We start from the raw sequence: 22,029 nt of genomic DNA, 5'->3' as shown, positions 1-22,029 counted from the left end.
GAGAGAGAGAGAGAGAGAGAGAGAGAGAGAGAGAGATGTGACAAGGAAAGTACTCTGTTAAACAAAACAGACTTATCTTAAGGAGGTAAATCTTTACCATCAATTAAATTTATAGAATCAGTTAATGTTAATTATAAAATTAAATCAAAACATTTTTCCGTTTCTAATATAGTTGCAAAAAATAATGGAATTGAAGCGCTATCTGGTACTGCTTCACAAATTGTGGAGAGTAACACTAATAAAGACGAAGTGTTATCTCTGGTGAGGCAATTTTGCGAATCCTCTACCAATATGATGAAGCAATGCCAGGAATCTCTGTTAGGTGCTCAGGCAGCTGTTGCTAAAATGGAAAAAATTCAAGGTTTGATTATTGACGAGTTCAATAAACAAAAAGATGTTTTTGTTGAACAAACAAAAACCCTTGAAGACAAAAATAATGAGATCCGTAAGCAAACAAGAGATGTGAATAATGAATGCAGTAAAATGCATGAGCATTATCAAAAATTAGTTGATAGAGATGAGAGCAGATCGAACGGTGGTACTTTTAGTAGTGAACTTGGAGAATTGAAAAATCAAGTTTCTAAATTAGTACAACAAGAATTTAAAAAGTTAAAAGTAGATAGAAGTGTTAGCGAATTTCAAAATTCTGACAATTTAGCAAATAAAATCAAAGAAACATTAAAAGTAGAAATTATTAGTAAAGATGGGGGTATGCAACGAGATTATAAACTTACACCAAATACAAAGTTTGAACATTTTTATGATCTTTTTACATCAGAATTAAGAGTTCATGAATTACTGTATGTAATTGATCCGACTAGCGCTCCGCGTAGAGATCTTGATACTGATATTATTGAAAAACATAAATTCAAAGTTCGAAATATTTTAGTTAATCATTTAAATCATACGTATCATTCTCAAGTTATTGGAATAAAAGATCCGGTAGAACTTTTAAATACAATTACAGACCTTAAGAAAACTGAAAGTAATAATTCTTCAAGTACACTCAGAAGACTATTACATAGTATGCAATATTATCCAAATAAAGAAAAAGCTTCAGATTTTATTGAAAAATTTGAAGATGTCGTTAGAAATTACGGAAATTTGTCTGGTATTAAGCCACTGTCAGAACTTGAAAAGAAAGACGCCTTTTATAGTGCTATTATGACCACCGTTCCTAATGTTCAATCAGTTGAATTCATGACAATGTCTTCGACTGGTCAAGGGCTTAGTTATGAAAAATTAAAACTTTTCATATTACAAGCAGAAGCTAACAAAAACCATGCAACAGCGTCTGAGACCACAGGAACTGTAATGCAAGCTTACAAGGACGTGATTGCTTAGACAGATGTTATGAGTGTGATGATCTGGGTCATATAGCAATTCATTGTCCATAGAGAGGGACAGGACTGAAAAAATGTTATGGGTGTGGACAAGTGACCAACCATAAAGCAGCCGACTGTCCTTTGAAGAAAACAAAACAATCACATGGTGAAAGAGGTAGAGGGTATAGCCGTGGTTTCGCCAGAGGTCGTTCTCATGCTATGAGAAGGTCGAAAGTTTTCCAAAATACTGGTTGAGACAAAATTGGAAACGGAAGAATAATTATGAGAGAGGCGGAGATGCGAAAAGATTCAAATCCAATCGAGGAAGAGAAGCTTATAAAAATTTCCGAAACAATGATAAGAGGATTCAACAGAAGTCAAAGGAGAAAGACGTAGGTGCGAATTTCACTGAAACTAAACAAGATAATGGTAAGATGTCTTTTGAGAATGTTCCAACTAATCACAGTCAGTATTATTTACAACAGTCCGATCTTGATGATAACAGTTGCAAATTTAAAGATGTTTCTGAACAAAGTAAAAATATTTACAAAATTTCTTGCCGATTCGGGTGCAACAGAACATTTAACTAATAGTAAAATAATATTTAAATCCTTTGATGAATCAGATCACGGTAAAATTAGATGCGCTAATAAAAACGAATCTGCAGATTTGAAAACGGAGGGAGCGGGTAAAGTCGAGTTTTTATTAAATAATAATAAATCGATCGAAATAGAAAATGTTATATATGCAGAAGCTTTGTCCGAAAATTTATTATCACTTACAAAATTTGCAGAAATGGGATTTAGTATTTATCTAGACAATAAAGAAATTGACATTTTTGATCCTGTTTCAAATGAATCATTTATTACTGGGGTTTATAACAAACCTTATTGAATAATAGAATTTGAAATTAATAATAGTCAGAGTAATGATGGGAATAGCTTTATAAATAGAAAAATAATTGCAAATCTAACTTCAGATAGATCGGATGGTTGTAATGAAATAAGATATAAAACGAGGAGTGTAACTGCGAAAGAAATTTTAGAGAAGAGTGATTCAAACACAGTCGAACAGGTACGAGATGAGGTTAAAATCGATATTAATTCTAGTGGTGATAAAGAATGTTATGATAATGAAAGAGATGAGTTACTAGTAGAAAAGTTACATGTAGATAACAATGACTTGGTTGTAGAATCTGAAAAGGTAAAATCCGTAGTAGAGAGTGAAAATAAATTTGTTTATGAAAATTCAAACTTTGACACGTCTATCTGGGATAGAAAATTTCATGATATAGATGAATTACCTATCGTTGAATTATCAGAGAAAGAGTCTCCATTCGATGAAAACTACAAAAGTTTTGCTAAAAATAAAAAGGCTATGCTTTGGCATGTAAGGTTGGTTCATGCGACTATTAGTTCTTTAAAAGCTCTTCAGAATAAATTTCCAGAAAATGCAAATCTTAGAACCGCGATTTTCGATGATACTATTTTAGATTGCGAAGTATGTATGGTTGCGAAATTCAATAAAAAACCATTCAACTCAACACGTCGACGGGCAACTGAACCTCTTCAAATAATTCATTCTGATACTATGGGGCCTATAAGTCCGATATCTCATCCAAAAGGATATAAATTCATTTCAGTTTTTGTAGATGATTATTTTAGACTAGCAATGGCATATCCAATGAAAGCAAAAAGTGAAACGGGTCACTGTTTTGAGGCTTTTGTAAGAAGTGCAAGAAATTTGTTAGGTAGAGACACGAAAGTATGCTATTTACGTACAGATCAGGGTACTGAGTATACAGGGGGATACACGCTCGAGGTGTTAAAAACTCTAGGAACAGAACAATAATTAGCAAGTCCTGATACACCTGAACACAACGGGGTAGCCGAAAGGTTCAATCAAACGATACAAAAGAAAGTAAGAGCCTACATGTATGATGCGAAATTACCTGAAAATATGTGGGATCTTGCTTTAAGTGCTGCTCTATATGCTTACAACCGAACACCTCACAAGTCTAACGATATGATAACACCTTTACAAAGGTTTGCACCGAATCACAATTTTGACATTAATCAATTGAGACATTTTGGTTGCGTAGCATACATTAAAGTACAAAGAAAAACTGGTCCTAAGTTTAGGTTTGAAGGGAGACGCGTAATTTTGGTAGGCTATACACCTACTGGTGATCAGTTCTTGAAACCAGAAGAAGGAAAATTTTATGAAAGTAGAGATGCTCGTTTTAATGAAAAACTGGTGTATGGTGATAAGTATGATAAAAATGGTGTGAAAAATTGGCCGGTTGAAAAATTATCAGTTAATAAAGAGAAGTGGTTTGTTGAATTTAATAAAGATGAGTTAGAATTTTTAAAACCGGAGGGAGAGACGAAAAGAAAGAGAGGACGACCGAAAAAACAGCAAAATATTTTAACAGATGCGAAAATTAATAACAGGAACTCAATTAAAGATAATAGTTTTTCGAAAATAATTGATGTAAACGATAAAGTTGATGTTAGAAAGAACTTAGTTTTTGGTGAGAGAATAGACTGTGAGACGAGTGAAACCCAGGATAAAATTTGTCATGCAATGTCAGAGGGTATTTAACAAGATCCAATATCTTTTAAAGATGCTATGAAATCAAAAGAACGGGAATTTTGGCAAAATGCTGTGAGAGATGAGCTTAATTCTATGAATAAAAATAGTGTGTGGACATTAGTTGACCGACCTATTAAAATGAAAAACGGTAAAAGATTAAATATCATAAACTCTAGGTGGGTTTTCAAAAGGAAAATTGAAAATGACAATCAAATTAAATACAAAGCGCGATTAATGATTCGAGGTTTTAAAAATAATAATAATTATGATCTCAGAGAAACCTATGCCCCTGTATCTCGATTGCCCTTGATTAGATCTGCCTTTGCTATAATTAATAAATATGATTTAGAGACTTGTTATCTTGATGTAAAAACTGCATTTTTAAATGGCATTATAGATGAGGAAATTTATATGGAAATCCCAGAGGGTGTGAATGTTACACAAGAAATTAGGGAAACTATGGTGTGTAAATTAGAACGAGCTTATACGGTTTATGGATTAGTTCTAAAAAATGGAATGAGAGATTTACTGATGTGGCATTGAGTGTAGGATTAAAAAATCATGAAATTGAGCCATGTTTATTTATTTGGAATGAAAACGGAAAGATTCTTATTTTAATACTATACGTTGATGATATTATCCTAGCTTCTAACGACAAATCTAAAATGGTTGAGGTAAAATTAAAACTTAAAAAGGAATTTGAGATGAGTGATTTGGGTGAACCAAAAGAATTTCTGGGAATTTCAATACATCGAGATAGACAAAGTCGAGAAATCATTCTTAGTCAGGAAAAGTATATAAGTAGAATCGTAGAAAAATTCAACTTTAGTGATATGGGTCCACAGAAAACGCCTATGGTTACCACTCAGGTAATTAATAGAGAAAAAAAGTTGAGAGAAGAAAATATAAATGATGATGTGTTAATTACTACTGAAACAATTAAAAATGTTCCTTACAGAGAAGCGATCGGTAGTTTGCTATATTTGGTCGGGGCAACTCGACCAGATATATCCTATGCGGTTAATGTATTAAGTAGACATCAAATTAATTCAACCGAAAGCGATTGGCGTATGGTTGAAAGAGTGTTCAGATATCTGAAAAGAACCAGAACCTTAGGATTAAGGTACATTGGTGAGCGAAATGATATACAAGCATACTCTGATGCGAGCTTAGCAGATTGTAAATGATCTCAAATAACTTGTGGGTATGTCATAAAATTGTTTGGTGATACAATCACTTGGCGGACTCATAAACAACCATATGTAGCACTGTCTACATGTCAAGCAGAGTATGTAGCAATGAAAGAGGCGTGTCAGGAATTGATAGCTATAAGTAATTCACTTAAGTTAATTTTGGACAGAGTATTTTATCCCATAAAATTGTGGTGTAACAATAAAGCTGCCGCGTCGTGTGCGAAAACTAGCGGGGGTAATAAATTAAGACATATGACAGAGATACGAGAACATTATGTAAAAGAATGTGTAGCGCAAAATTTTGTTGATGTTGAATGGATCCCGTCAAAGAATCAGATTGCTGATATATTCACAAAACCTTTTGCGTTTGACCTACACAAATACTTGACTGATAAATTAATGAATGCTAAAATAGATCAATGTTAAATTATTGATTATTCTGTTTCAGGAAAATAAACTCAAAGACTCAACGGATTGCCATTGTATTATTCCGCCTTAGTAATATTAATTGAACAATTATTATCAGTCTCAATAGCCAGAGATATGTAACTTTTAGATAATAAGAAAATCTATGTATTTTATATGAATCATTATAAAATGGTGAAAGACGGCTAGACGGGAGGGAGTGTTGGAAGTAACGCCTGGCCGTCTTACCCCATGAGTAGTGGGGAGGTCATGTGATGTCATAATCCCTGCTTAAGTTGAGATTTGAGAACTGTACCACCACTTACTTACGATTGAGTTTTGGTAACGTGCAGATGCACATATTAATAAATACTCTTAACTATTAATTGGTATTGTTTATTTAAAAAGGCCCTACCTAATTCTAACAGTAAGAAATTATTTTAAAGTATAAATACTCAGAATTTGGCTGACGGAATGGTTAGACAATGGAAGAACGACGATTAAAATAGAAAATAATTATGAGCGACTCGACTAATTTATTGTGCGAAAAATAAAAACTTAGAAATTTTCGACGATTATTGAGCTTGCACGAGCCTCAATAAAGGGCGAAGATTTCTCGTTCGTAGTGATAGTTCAAAAATATGTTAAATCCCGTTTTGAAAATAAATTTAAGCAATTCTTTCTTGGAAGAATTACTCAGTTGAATATTCTTCACCAAGTAATTCTAAGAGGATGATACTCTACCTGGAGTCTGACCAAGACCCAGGTAAGTATCATGGACCAACCGCATGGAAGAGCGACTCCCCGTGCCAACGCCCTCTAACTGATGGAACCAAAAATTTGATCAAAAATTGAAAAATTCATTTTTTTCGAATTTTTTCGATAACGATAACTTACGAACCAATTAACCGATTTTCACGTTCTTCGCGGCAATCAACGTTGTTTTTTGGGCTCTAATAAATATCGTGTTTTATCAATAACGATTAAAGAAGAAATGTCGAAGTTGTGTAAAAAAAAGGTTTTTTCGAAATTTTTCGTTTTCGATAACTCTCGAACGACTCAACCGATTTTGACGGGACTGGTAACAATCGACATGGTTTTTCAAATTTAAGAGCGAATTAGTTTTTAAAATTGATCGGTAAAGCCGTTTAGAAGACATTCCAAAAAATCGATTTATCGAAAATTTTATTTTTGAGATTTCTCAAAATCTAGCCGACCGAATCGATTCAAATTTTCATAAAATTTAATGGCACTGATACTTTTTAGATCGGCACTTATTTTGATCCGATCGTTAAGGCGGTTCAAAAGTTATAAGAGGCTTACATACATACATACAGACATACATACTCCACACACACACACACACACACACACACACACACACACACACACACACACACACACACACACACACACACACACACACACACACACACACACACACACACACACACACACACACACACACACACACACACACACACACACACACACACACACACACACACACACACACACTTAAGTACTGGATTACAGAACATATATTTGAGAATATATATTTCTTTATATCTCGCGTGACACTATATTATCATTGTAATAATATGGTGTTTCTTGAACATGGTATTTCATCTATTCAATTTTAACTGGAAAAAATCGACAGATTTTAAAAAGCTTAGGTCAGAGAGTTATTTATGAGAAATAAAGTATTGAACCTATTATCGAAGAAGTCACGATGACGTAGTATGTAAACGAAGGGTCTCTTGATATATAAATCGTTACTCCTGTAACTTTTATATAACCTTTTATATATGTCTTTTAGTTATTGACCTCAACTCTGACACTTAAACAGATGACTCAATGAGGCTCATGTTTCTTCAAATAAGATAAAGTATAGAATTTCTAAGACTACATCAACCATTTCAATTTGGAGCCATTAGTTTCATTTTGATATTTTCTTTCTCAGCACTTGCGTTGTTTACTCATGGATAATAACTGTAGTATGTAACTGACGTTTATTTTATTCATTAAATAACCGTACGTAAGCTACTAATATTCATAAAATACAAAGAAATCTCTTTCTTGGTCGTCATCTATTACTTGAAATTCTCATTATTTTTCCCAAAGAGGCAGTGAAGAGGCTTGTTTACTATTATATATTCTTGAAGTTTTATTCCAGAAATTCTAGCACCGATTGCATCGACTTTACGAACATCAGCTGATACCATTGCCAAGTGAGTTCTCTTATGATTAGTTTTGAATTTGAAAATATTAATCTTCAATTAAATCTGTATCAACTGGTGTAGAATGAAATTCATAAAGATTATAGTTACAGAGATATTAAATTTTAAAAATTAAATTTTTAAGACTGTTATTCATTATTCATACGAGTATCGAAAAATGTATCTACAAATAGCGTTTTATCTCAAAAACTTTTCTTACATTATCACAAAAAAATAAGTTTAAAACTTGGAAAAAATATTGGCTTTCATGTTTTTGGATAAAAATTCTATTTCATCTTTTTTTGATACATTTTTTAAGAATACATAAAAAACGAACGGTTGAAAAAAAAATTGATCAATTTGATAAAAAAAAAAAAAAATTAGGAAAACGGTTGACCTTGAAAGCTTTTTTGCAACTTTCCGCCAATTCCATACCTAAGAGCTTGAAATTGCCCTTATTTTGAGCTCAAAAATACAAATTATGTATTATTTTAAGATCTCCGAGATTAAAGATATAGCTTTTGTATGCTTTTGAACTCTTCGAGCTCAGAAGTCTAATAGACATTTGATAAAATACTATTTTTCAAACGACAATAACTTTTGAATTAATAAACTAATTTCTACGAGGTTGGCGGCATTCGACGCAGTTCTTAAGCCTCATGAAGAATCTTTAAGTTTAATTTGATCGGACTACGAATTTCGGAGTAATTCCGACAAAACACTTTTTTCCGGTTTTCTTTCGTCAACTATAACTCACAAACGAGTCAACCGATTTCGACCGGACCGGCGGCGATCGAAGTGGTTTTTTTATGTTAAAAGCTGAGTAGTTGTTCCGATCGATCGGTAAAGCCGGAAAAAATTTTTTTGGTAGTTTTTTTAAGATTTCTCAAAATCTACCGATCCGAATCAGTCCAAATTGAATTTAAAATCTAATTTTGGCTAAACTCTTTCGAATGGTGCCAACCACGAATCAGTCCGACCGTTCAAGAGTTATAAACGGTTCACACACACACACACATACACACACACACACACACACACACACACACAACCTGGTCTGTCTGCGCGGAAGTCTCGAGCGGTGTCACGGGCGCTGCTAACTGATCTGAGTATAACGTTCTTATTTTAACTATTTCAATGCTCAACAATCAATTTTTCTCAGTATAATTGAGTTAATGACTGTTGTTACGAACTTTTCTATTTATTTTATAATTGAACAATTTCTGAATTTTAATAAATAAAAATAACTTCTGAGTTTTCATTTTTTATGCAAGTTAAAAATTTATTAAAAATAGATAATTTCTTAGTAAATAAATAAATAAATAAATAAATAAATATATCTATCTATATATATATATATATAAGTTCCGCTTTTAACAGGGGCTGTGTTTGATCATTTCCTGCGATATTTTGAGGGGAGAGGATTTATTCGATTTTCATAGAATTTTTAACAGCAGATTTAATTAGGTACTTCCGGCTAAATTTTGAATTTTCAGCGGAAATGCCCAAACTAAGCTTTTGCTAAAAAATTCCCGTTGCGCTAAACAAAGTTGCCGCTTTCCGCCTTCGTCGGACAAAAAAATAGTATACAGCCCTTAGGAAGTAAAAAAGAAAACCTCAGATCACATTTTTATTATATGTGATCTGAGGCTTTTCTTATTTTCCTTCCTAAGGGGTGTAATATACTATTTTAACTTCCCGCTAAGAAAATTGAAAATTTTCAAAAATCTTGAAGTTATTGGTTTCACCCCGTTTTTCGAAAATCGAGTTCTCATCAGATCTTGACGTTTTAAGGTCCTAGGAAGCTTCCCTGAATGTTTTCGCGATGATGACCGTGTGTGTGTGTGTGTGTGTGTGTGTGTGTGTGTGTGTTATAACTTTTGAACGACTGAACCGATCGGAACGAACTAAACGGCGTACTAAAGAGTTCCCTCAAACTTAGATTTCCTGAGAATTTGACGCGATTCGGGCCGATAGATTTTAAGAAATCTTGAAAAATCTCAAAAAAGATAAGAAAAAAATCATTTTTGAAAGTGGTTTTTTTGAAATATCTTTTAAACGGCTCTATCGATCAACTTCAAAAACTAATCCGCCTTTAAGCTTGAAAACCCACGCTGATCGTCGCCAATCCGGTCAAAATCGGTTCGTTCGTTCGAGAGATATCGTGAACGAAAGAAAATCGAAAAAAGTGTTTTTTTGACATAACTTCGTCATTTCTTCTTGGATCGTTTTTGATGATGTAGAATAATTTTAGAGCTTAAAAAATCGCGTCGATCGCCGCCAAAAACGGGGAAATCGGTTGATTGGTTCGAGAAATATCCTCGATAAAATATTTGAAAACAAGTGTTTTTTTAACATAACTCCGACATTTTTTGGAACAAGTTTTAAACGGCTCTGTTGATCAAATCCAAAAACTTATCTGCCCTCAAGCTTGAAAAACCACATCGATCGCCACGAAGCTGGACGAAATTGATTGTTTCGTTCAAGAGATATCATGAACGAAAAATTTCAAAATAAATGTTTTTTTCTTTTTTTATATAACTCGAGAATTTTTCAACAAATTTTCACCAAATTTCTTCTATTGTTTCGAATCTTCCAAAAAATTTGGAACACTACATCAATCACGATCAACCATTCAAAAATCGATAAATTCGTTCAAAAATATAAATTTTTCAAAACACTAAAAAAGTGTGATTTCTTAGAATTATCTAATTACTAAACAGATTGATTTTTGCGATAATACAACTAATTTAAAATTGGTTTTTTTCTTTTTGTTTTCGTTCGTAATTAATGAATTTTATGTTAAGTCGACTTTAGAATATATGACTTTTATGTTAATCAACATTAGAATATCTATACAATTGGAACTAATTCAGGCCAGTTAATTTTGATATACCTGAAAACTAAAATTATTTCCAAAGAATCATTTTTGCAGATGGCTGTTAAACAAATAAATCGATCAATTCAAAAAACTTGTAAGCTTATGACCTTAAAAAATAAAATTGATAGCGAATAAACCCGTTAAAAATTTATCGATTCGGAACATAAACAGTGTTAAAGATAAATTTGCATTACGCGTTTTTTACGACTTGCGAATGATTCTCTATACCTTATGAAAATACTTTTCTAAATTTGAGTTTGGAAATTCCGAAAAATAGCGCTTTTTGAAACATCTACCAGACTTTTGAGCTCAAAGAGCTCAAAAGAATAGTACAGCTATTTCTTTGAGCTCAGAGAGCTCAAAAAATTACATTTTTGAGCTCGAAGAGCTCAAAAACGTAATAAGTGCAATTTTGAGCGCTGAGGTACGGAATTGGCGGGAAGTTGCAGGGATGGCCTTCAGGATCAACCGTTTTCCAGATTTTTTTCAGAAGTGGTTTTTCTGGAATTACTTTTAAACGGCTTTACCGATCAATTCTAAAAACTAATCAGCTCTCAACCTTAAAAAACTACGTCGATCGCCGCCGGTCCGGTCAAAATCGGTTGATTCGTTCGTGAGTTATAGTTGACGAAAGGAAACCGAAAAAAAAGTGTTTTGACGGAATTACTCCGAAATTCGTAGTCCGATCAAATTAAACTTAAAGATTCTTCATGAGGCTTAAAAATTGCGTCGAATACCACCAACCGCGTAGAAATCAGTTTATTAATTCAAAAGTTATTGCCGTTTGAACATTTTAAAAATAGTGTTTTATCAACTGTCTATTAGACTTCTGAGCTCGAAGAGTTCAAAAGCATGCAAAAGCTATTTCTTCAATCTCGGAGAGCTCAAAATAATACATAAGTTGTATTTTTAAGCTCGAAGAGCTCAAAAACGTCATCAGTGCAATTTCAAGCGTTTAGGTTTGGAATTGGCTCGAAGTTGCAGGGATGGCCTTCAGGGTCAACTGTTTTCCTAATTTTTTTTTGGTCATTTTGATACAAATTCTATGTTAAACAATGATTTGACCTACCGACAATAGTGAATGCTTTGACCATACTATGCACCTTAGAGAATGACCTTAAAGCCCATAGATCTTTTAAAAAAATAATCAAAATTTGAAGATAATAGAAAATTAATTTGCGCACTTTACACACGTGCACTAATCCTAAACTAATAATGAATTAGGGTCCATTCTTTTAATTAGCTTCGAAAATTTCGATGCTGAAATAACTTCACTTTTTTATTGTGGGATATTTTTATGATTATCTAATCGTCTAACGTCAATTGTATTGATGAAACGATTTCTTTGAAATAGAAATACAAAATCTAAGAACCTGGATATCTGTGCGCTCTGTACCAATTATGAAGTATGATTGTAATAGAGGCAATTGAAGTTAGAAAAACTGCCTTACCCTTCACATGTTCAAAATCATGTCACCAATAATAGACTGAACTGTCATTGCAGCATGAAATTTCATTGCTCATGAAATGATAAAATGATTTCTTAAGTTACAAATTCAACTTTGCTTAGTTTTAAAGTTAAATTTGATGAGAGATGCTGACAACTTAGAACCTGTCTGGCTGGTTGAGTCCGAAAGGAAGGAAAAAAGGGAAGCAAGAATCAATGGCCTGCAGGCTTTTTTTAAGCATTATTTTTATATCCTTTTTCGATATTGAATTGTCTGTTGTAATTCTATGCTATTTTGAACAATCATTTTTATCTTTTAGTATCGATATTATAAAAATCAAGTTACTTAATTATGTAGAGGGGGGAGGAGAAAGACATAACAGTTTACTTAAAAAAATTAGCAACTTCGAGCTCAAAAATACGATTTGAATGTCATTGTGAGCTCTTTGAGTTCAAAGGGTTCGCTGCTGTATGCTTTTGAGCTCTTCGAGCTCAGAAGTCTAACAGGAGTTTAATAAAGCACTATTCTTAAAATTTTCAAACCGCAATTAATTTCGAATAAATGAACCGATTTTTACGCGGTTGGCAGCATTCGATGCAGTTTTTCAAATTCTATGATTTACTTCTAAACACAAATTGATCAGACCGATAATTTTGGAGAAATTTAAAAACATTTTTTCCGAATTTCTCGAGAGCGATAACTCACGAACCAATCAACTGATTTTCACGTTTTTGACAGCGATTGACGTGGTTTTTCAAGGTTAAAAGTTGATAAGTTTTTGGAGTTGATCAATAAAGCCGTCTAAAAGTTATTCTCAAAAAACCATATAAAAACAAATTAGGAAAACGGCTGACCCTACAGGCCACACACACACACACACACACACACACACACACACACACACACACACACACACACACACACACACACACACACACACACACAGAGGTAGAGGCAGAGGCAGAGGCAGAATCCAATAACTTCCCACCTTTCAAAATTTTTAATGTTCTTAGCGGAAAGTTAAAAATTTGTACCACTTGGGTATATACCGCTAATTGGGCCATTTTTTGCGATCGATGGTTATATTTTCAAATCAACAATTTTTTTTAATGGCAAACTATCCCTACAAAGTATATTTTATGTGTTGCGCGCAAAAATGTATATCTTTTTTGCATCATACAAAATTATAAGTAATATAAGTAATGTATCAATTCCGTAAATAATTATTATAATAGTACTATTATGATTATAATTTATATTATTGTTATTTCTATTTTTACAACCATTAATTTATGTATGCTCGGAAAAAAGTAAACTGTACACACACACATACAGTTGTACGGTCACGATCGCGGGAATAGACAGGACAGCTTCCTACACGGAAAGTAAAATGTGCAAATCGTGCCTATAATTTTAATGAAATATTTTCCTATACCATTTTAAGAGCGATTACTTTGATTATAGGAATGCTACCCATAATTTTTTGGGAAATGTTTCTATAATTATGAGAATGGTTCCTATAGTTATAGGAACGATATCTATACTTATAGCTGTAATATTATCGGCACGATTTCCATAATATATAGAAATAGTTTCTATAATACTGTAGGAATGGTTTCCATAATTATAGAAATAAATGCTAGGTATAATAGAAGCTATTACCATACATTATGGGAACCTTTCCTATAATTTTATAGTGATGATGCCTATAATAATGGAGTAATATTTTTTCACACAACAGTACAAGAATCACTTTTCTAATCTACAGAAAAACGATAAAGTTTCTGTGACGTTGGAAATTTAATATCATTACACTCATAATAAAATATTTTATTGATTATTTGACTAATTTAGAGCCACTTTTCCAACCTGGTGTTTAAGTATTTTATCATGGTGAATATGTTTATCTATACATAATAAACGTGGATATATTCACAATGATAAGAACAATTAAACCCTGGGTTAAAACTAGCCCTTAAATATTGAATACTAAGGTTAATAATTAATGATGCTTAACTAAAAAAAAAATTTTTTTTTTGATTAAATGATTTTTAACTTCCTGCTAAGAAAATTATAAATTTTCAAAAATCCTAAATTTATTAGTTTTACCCCGTTTTGCAAAAATCGAGTTTTCAACAGATCTTGATGTTTTAAGGTCCTAGGAAGCCATTTCGAGGGTTCCTGAGAGGGTGTCACCATGTCACTATGTCTGTGTGTAAGTATGTGACCTTCTTATAACTTTGGAACGGCTCGACCGATCGAAACGCGGTTGATAGCGTTCGATTAGGTTCTACCAAACTTAGATTGCCTGAAAATTTGAACCGATTCGGACAGGTAGATTCCAAGAAATCTCAAAAAAACTGCAAAAAAAAATTTTTTTCAAAAGTGGTTTTTTTGAAATAACTTTTAAACGGCTTTACCGATCGATTTCAAAAACTAATCAGCTCTCAATCTTCAAAAACGACGTCGACCAGCGCCAACCGCGTCAAAATCAGTTCATTCGTTCGTGAGATATCGTGTACGAAAGAAATCGAAAAAATTGATTTTTTTAACAAAAAACTCTAAAATTTCACATCTGATCAATTTCTGATAACATATTGTTTATAGTACTTAAAAAACTGCATCGATTGCTGCAAACCGCGTGAAAATCGGTTTACTAAATTAAAAGTTATAGCAGTTTGAAAATGAAAAAAATCGTTTTTCATCAAACTTTTGGGCTCGAAGAGCTTAAAAGTATCAAACAGCTCTTTTTTGAGCTTGGAGATCTCGAAATATGACAATAAATTTTTGAACTCGAAGAGCTTAAAAACATCGCAAAAGCGGCAAAATTGCAAGCGCGTAATAACTGAACTTAGCGGGAAGTTGCAGGGATGGCCTTCAAGGTCAACTGTTTTACACATTTTTTTCTTATGATGTATAAATTGATAAAAAAGTTATCAATTATAATATTTAAAAAATTTCATGCATTTCGCTCAAGTCTCCTATTATGTGTGAGTAACTTTGATATTGTCGACTATTTACTATGGATAGGTATAGTAGTCATAAAGTTGATGCAACTTCTGTATTGGTGATGCCTTCAGAAAATGGTCCCGAATTTCACATTGTTGAGTTGATTATTAAAGATATTGTAAATGAGATATTTATCATTACAACTCAAGTTATCTGTGACTTTGATGACCACTTTAAAGCATTAGAAATTATTAGTAATTTCGATAATTTTGCTCCTGTAATTGTGTAATAAGAAAATATCCCTTTTATTAGAAAAATTTTAAATTGCTACAATATTTTTCGATACTAACTAACACAATTATAACTGAGTTAAAATAAACGAGTGGGAAGTGGCAGGGATGGCCTTCAAGGTCAACCGTTTTTCGAATTTTTTCATACGCTTTTTCGGGGAGGGGGCCCTAAACGTTTTCCTAATTTTTAACTTTCCGCGAAGAAAATTGAAAATTTTCCAAAATCGGGAAGTTATTGGTTTTACTCCGTTTTTCGTCGATCGCCGCCAAGCCGAACAAAATCAGTTCATTTGTTCGTGAGTTATCGTTGACGAAAAAAATCGAAAAAGTGTGTTTTTTTTAACTGAAATTTTCAGTCTGATCAAATTCGGTTTAAAACCATATCATAGAATTTGAAAAACTGCGTCAAATTCTGTCAACTGCGTGAAAATCGGCCGATTCATTCGTGAGTTATCAATGTCGAGAGAAAGCGGAAAAAAGTGTTTTTCCGGAATTACTCCAAAATTCCTAGTTCGATCAATGTAAAAGTAAATATCCTTCATGAAGCTTAAAAAATTGCGTCGAATGCCACTGACCGGGTGAAAATTGGTTCATTTATTCAACAGTTATTGTGGTTTGAAAATTCAATAAATAATGTTTTATTTAACTTATATCAGATTTTTTAGCTCGAAGAACTCATACTTACACGAAAATCATATTTTTGAGCTTGTAGAACTAAAAACCGTAATAAGTGCAATTTTGAGCACTTAAGTATGAAATCAGCGGGAAGTTGCAGGGATAGCCTTTAGGGTCAACCGTTTTCCTAATTTCATTTTTCATTTTCTGCAAAATTTCGACTGATTTATTTGAAATAGACAGATAATAATTGAATTTGATGGTTAAAAAATACAAAAAGAAATAATCGGCTTGAGGGGGCCGTCATGTAATTTCAAACCAATAAGCTTCTACTTGAAGACGTTACCTATTGATAAATTGATTTCGAATAATGGTTGCAAGTTTTCAACAATAAGTTCAAAATACTTTGAAATATCCCGTGATGGAACGATTGGCAATCATAAAATCCCAGGAAAAAAATCTTCTGGTAAGTTTTATCCCAGTAAAAATATCTTAAACAACAAAATCCCCTGATAAAAATATCCCACGATAAAACATCCTATGACAAAAAATTTTCCGTAACAAAAATATCTTAAGAATCTGGTAGAGTTTAGGAGCGAAGCTTCAGTATGCTTCAAGAGTAGCTCTCCAAATCTCTAAATATTCATGTCGATTTGTAAGTAATGAGTTTGATAGTTTTTGTAAAAATAAAAGCCCGTGTAATTCTTGTCATATGAGACTTATCTACGAACTAATCTAATTACAGCAAGTGACACGATTCGGTTATTTAAATTTTAGTATCGTACACGGAAAAAAAATCCTATGAAAAATTACGATGCTAACATAGTAATCCAGGACTAGACTTTCAGTATGTTGATTTTTACGATGCTGCCGTCTACAGAATACAATTTGAATTATTGAAAATTACGATGTTATTTAGTAAATTTTTTTTCCGTAAGAGCGAGTGAATAAGGACGCATACTATATGTTTTAATAAAAAAGAGACAGAGTCCAGTAGTTTGCGACGCCACCACCGAAAGATGACCAACTACTGTATGGAGAGTCTTATTATGTAACTGAACAGAGAGAATAGATATTCCTTCTGATGGCGTAAGGAGATAAACCTTGAGCGTGTGGCGGAGAGGATACCGGGTTCGACTCCTCGGTGACACAGGATTACTTTTTCGGTGAACTAAACTTCTTTTTCATTTGAGTGATAGAAATTTACGATGATGCATCGTATAAATTATAATGTTTGAGTTCTGGTCCGGCACTACAATGTTTTATACTAAAAATTACGATGTTACCATCGTAATTTTTCATAGGATTTTCTCTCCGTGTAGGATATTTGTGACGCGAGAAGTTTAGTTTCTCGCCATGAAAATCAATGATTTTCAAAAAATATTGGTTTCACTTCGGTTTTTGAGAATCGAGTCTTCATTAGATCAGCATAATTTAAAGTTTTGCGAGGATGTTTGTTTTTTAGAGGTGTATGTGTGTGGGGGAGGGGGAGGAGAAATAGAAATCTTTTAAAGACACCGAAAAATGATAGTCGGTAATACGCGATTTTCACTCACTAAAAAAAAACCTCTTTCCTTATTCCTTGCGCGTAAATGTAAGAAAGACCAGGTCGGAGCCGCGTTAGCATCATTTCAATCCAGCTCTTGTTGCGTCAAAGGATGTCTGCTCTTGTTTCACTGATCTGTTTCTGATATCTTTTTTATAAATTGGCGCTACGCGTAGGCAGCAATTTCCTTACAGTCTTCTTTCCGTTTAGTAATCCAAATTAATAATCAAAGAGAGCGTTTTATAATAGTAACAAGTTTCAAGAAGTAACGTTGAAAAACTTGGTCATTAGTTACCTAGTCGATGGTCGCGGTCGGGAATTAATAAATTTTCTTCTTGAGGCTGTACAGATTACGACGTATAGATAAAAAAATTGAGCCTTAAAAAAAACATGTAATAATTTTTTGAATATAAACGTATAGATAAAAAAATTGAGTCCACTACAGTAATTAAATAACTAATAGTTTTACTCCTAAAATAAACACTAACAAATAATCTTTTTTAACCAACCTGTGAATCTTTCAGTCCTAATCTTTCGGCAAGTTTTTTCCGATCTGGTTTACTAATATATTTTTGTGATTGAAATTTTTTTTCCAAGCCACGTCTTTGAGTATCTGAAAACACAGCTCTTCTCATCATTCCCTTACGTGGTCTACCTCGAGTACTTCCAGACCAAGGAAAACATATATTCATATTTGCTAATTCATTAATGTTAGGCTGCATTCCATTTGAAAATGTTCCTCCAGCTATTGTAGTAGTTCCAGATAAGTGTGGTCCATTTGCTGGATTACTTACTGAAAATAAAAATGAAAACAATATTAATTTATATCTTAGTTTTAATTTCATTAAAATAAACAACAGCTCATTAATTACACTGGAACATAGAAAAAAGTAGTGTATATATTTGATCAAACCCATCTAGGGTTATTTTTTTAGATACGCTGATTCCAAATTTGAGGTGAGCTTAATTCGTATACCTCCTATATTTTAAGAAAACAGTAAAAAAACCCTTAAAAATTGCTAAAAATAGAAAAGAAAATGCCGTTATGCAAACAAAAACATTTTTTTCGAACTCAATCCAATATCTAACTTTATGGATTTTGATGCGCTGAGTCCAAATCACCCGTTGGTTTAGATGGTAGACACTCTAAAGTTAGAGTAAACGCAAACAACCGCTGAAAATCGTAAAGAAATCATGTAAAATTGCAATTATTCAAGTGAGAAAAATTTTATAAACTAACCCTCGCAGCTTTGAGCTCATAGAATATACATCTCGAAGCTTAGAGCGCTCAAAATAACTGTAAGACAATGTTTTTGAACTCGGAGAGCTCAAAAAGATCTAGCTAAGTGAAATTTGGAGCGATTTGCATTTGAAATTAGCAGAAAGTTGCAAGAATGGTCTGTTGAGCCAACCGCTTTACTAATTTTGTTTATGTGCCGGTGTTATTAATTATAGAAACAATAATTATCATTTAATAAACAATCTCAAAAACTTTAGAGTGCTTTCAAAATGTGTGAACTCAAGAAAATTTATGCACACCATAGTGAAAATTGTATTTTATTATACAAGCCATAAAAATCCAATTTTCGGAACTACGGTACTAAGAGTTATGCATCAGTTATTCCAAGATAATGCCATTTTTCATAATGATATTCTTCATATTTTTGTTGATTATATAATTTATGAAATAAAGTACCATTCGGCAGTCGAAATAGGAGTAGATTTCCTATTCAAATAAAATCACAATACTAATGATTCTAATACTCCAATCACTTTCACAGATTCTTTTTCAAAGAAACCCGTGTAACGGCAAATTTAATAAGAAGCATAGTGAAATAAGAAATAAGTTTGAATCTACACACATCTTACAATACTCAAATTAAAGCTTATTTGAAAACCTTTTAAATTCAAAGTACATAACATCGATACAAGTTCCCTAGTACCATTTATTTTGCAGAAGATTCTTTGGCCTGATGGTTTACCAAGCCCTGGAAGCAGAATCAAACAATTTTTTAATCCTACAGTTAATCAAGATTATTTGTCCAGACTGGCGACGGATTTGAACAAAATTTTAAGGTAGTTCCAGGATAAAATCACTTTTCGACAGATTCGGATGAAATTTTTTTCAAGGGTTCAGAATAGCTTTATTTACAAATTCATGAAATTTTATCATTTTTAACCATTTGCGATTTTGAGGGACATGTCCCATATAAAGTACGTAAAATCTCCGGTCTCTCCAACTATTTTTTATTATATTAAAAAATTCTCTCGACAGAATTGAAAAAATTTTTAAATTTGTGCAATAAATTTTTATTGTTGTGCAATACCAATTATTATGGCGAAGTTACCGTGGGTATAATCAAAATTTCTATCACGTATGATACAAAGTATACGGTATATTTTTTCGCATTATATCCACTGTAATTTTACGCGGCATAACCAGAAAAATTACTTGGTCAAATCGGAGATTGCACTGAGTATAATACAGCAATAATTTTGTATAATCTGGAGTATATTTAAATTATCTATAATTTTTTTTCACCACAAATATCACTGAGTATAGTATGTGAAGATATGGAGTGTCATTTTGGTCTTCCCGGTAAGAAAATTTAAAGTTTTCAAAAATCGGAAAGTAATTGGTCACCCCGTTTTCGACGGATTTTGACATTTTAAGGCCCTAGGAAGCTTCCCCTGCGCGCGCGCGCGCGCGTGTGTGTGTGTGTGTGTGTGTGTGTGTGTGTGAACCGCTTATAATTTTTTAATGGTTTGACCGATTTCATCGCGGTTGGCGTCATTCGAAAGAGCTTGGCCAAACTTAGATTTTAAATACAATTTGGACCGATTTGAACGGGTCGGTTTTGAGAAATCTCAAATAAACCACAAAAACAAATTTTTTCAAATGTGCCGAGTCGAAATTTTATTTTGCTTAAATTCTGTTTCAATCTAGCTAGACTAAAGTCAGAGTGTACTAGGCTGAAATAGAGGTAAAGATATAGCGATCTACGTTGAAATTAATTTCTGTTTCAACCTCATCGATCGCCGCTAAGCCGGTCAAAATCGGTCGATTTGTCTGAAAAATATTGTGAACGAAAGAAAACCGAAAAAAATTTTTTTTTGTAACAACTCCGAAATTCTTAGTTCAGTTAATTCAAACTTCTATTTGAATTTTTTATGAAGCTTAAAAAACTGCGTCGAATACCGCCAATCACGTGAAAATCAATTCTTTCATTCAAAAGTTATTGCGATTTGAAAATTCAAAAAATAGTGTTTTATTAAACTTCTATCAGGCTTTTGAGCTCTTCGAGCTCAATAGAAAAACTATCTCTTTGAGCTCGGAAAGTTCAAAATACTACAGAAATTGTATTTTTAAACTCGAAAAGTTTAAAAACATCATAAGTGCAATTTTATGCGCCTATGTATGGAATTAGTGGGAAGTTGCAAGGATGACCTTCAGGGACCACCGTTTTCCTATTTCTTTCCTTATGGATTAGAAATTTCAATTTAAGAGTGACATAAATCTAATAATTGTATTCTCATATTTCAGTAAAATTTATGTATGTCATTGTTTATTAAAAAAAAAAAAAAAAAAAGGAACTTATGAAAATTATCAATTTTTTTTATTACTTGGAGAAAAATGTAAATTAATTAATCAATGTTTCACAATATCTTTTCTCATCTCCGGGCAGAAAGCATCAATTTTCCTCTCGCTGCGCTAAACGAAAATGCCGCTTTTCACCTCCGTCGAGGAGGAAAATACGTTTCCGAGGCAACTGTATTGTTTATTGCGGGAGCCGTGCCCATCGACCTACAGGCGTTTGAGAGAGCAAAACTCTAGGACGCTAAAAACAGTGACGAAAACATGGGAGACGCAAGGACGAGGATAAAGGCGGAAACCCACCAAGAGCGGAAAGACCGATAGACATCGGGAGAGATGGGCAGATGGACAGCGCGCCTGATCCCAAAGATCAACGTCTGGCTTTCTCGGAAGCATGGGGACACGGACTTCTTCCTCACCCAGTTATTGGCGGGGCACGGACAGTTTAACGCCTATCTCTTCAAGATGGGGCTGCACCGCCGCCGACTTGCATATACTGCCTGGACCAAATCGACGACGCCAAACACATTTTCTTTGAGTGTATACAGTGGAGGGACTACAGAAGCAGCACTAAAGAAACTATTGGAACTACGCTCTCCCCGAAGAGCTTGGTAACCTGCACACTCAAAAACGAAGATAAGTGGTCACCTGTCGCAGCCTACGCACAGCGCCTTTTAAAAGAAAAAACTGCAGAAAGTAACCAGTAACCAGTTTGGATGAATCGGAGCCACGATGAAGTCAACTATAATCTCACTCAGATAATGTCAGAACACGGATGTTTCCGGACGTATTTTCAGCGTTTCAAGCACGGCGACTCCCCAGAATGCCCCTCCTGCCCAAGAATTGCTGAAGACGCAGAACATGTATTCTTTGTGTGCTCACGTTTTAACCAACAACGAAAAGAATTAATGACGGTCCTCAACTAGAGCATTCAACCAGAGTTCATCATCGATGCAATGTTGTCATGA

The 22,029-nt window shown here is 33.3% G+C and overlaps 3 protein-coding genes across 3 annotated transcripts in view; 2 read left to right on the top strand and 1 right to left on the bottom strand.

Moving 5' to 3' along the window:
• The window catches only part of LOC141534949 (uncharacterized), a 206,498-nt gene that overhangs the window by 96,096 nt on the left and 88,373 nt on the right, over window positions 1–22,029 (top strand). The window lies entirely within an intron of this gene.
• The window catches only part of Dbx (homeobox protein Dbx), a 67,663-nt gene that overhangs the window by 18,229 nt on the left and 27,405 nt on the right, over window positions 1–22,029 (bottom strand). The window contains exon 3 of the mRNA XM_074255107.1: window positions 17,976–18,259. Coding sequence (XP_074111208.1) covers window positions 17,976–18,259 — 284 coding nt within the window. The remainder of the gene's footprint in view (window positions 1–17,975; window positions 18,260–22,029) is intronic.
• On the top strand, window positions 292–5,904 carry LOC141535195 (uncharacterized). Its single transcript, XM_074255027.1, has 2 exons — window positions 292–1,754; window positions 5,562–5,904. Exon 1 carries the CDS (start codon window positions 292–294, stop codon window positions 1,342–1,344), a length of 1,053 nt encoding a protein of 350 aa, XP_074111128.1. The 3' UTR covers window positions 1,345–1,754; window positions 5,562–5,904.

The sequence above is a fragment of the Cotesia typhae genome, unplaced genomic scaffold, assembly GCF_013202065.1.
Source record: "Cotesia typhae breed Kobodo isofemale line unplaced genomic scaffold, CoteBio_Ctyphae scaffold_13, whole genome shotgun sequence".
Taxonomy (NCBI): Eukaryota; Metazoa; Arthropoda; class Insecta; order Hymenoptera; family Braconidae; genus Cotesia; species Cotesia typhae.
This window is presented reverse-complemented; position numbering and strand designations above follow the sequence as displayed.

Excerpts from the sequence above, each read along its gene's own strand:
- LOC141535195 (XM_074255027.1), top strand. The coding sequence starts at position 292 with ATGATGAAGCAATGCCAGGAATCTCTGTTAGGTGCTCAGGCAGCTGTT.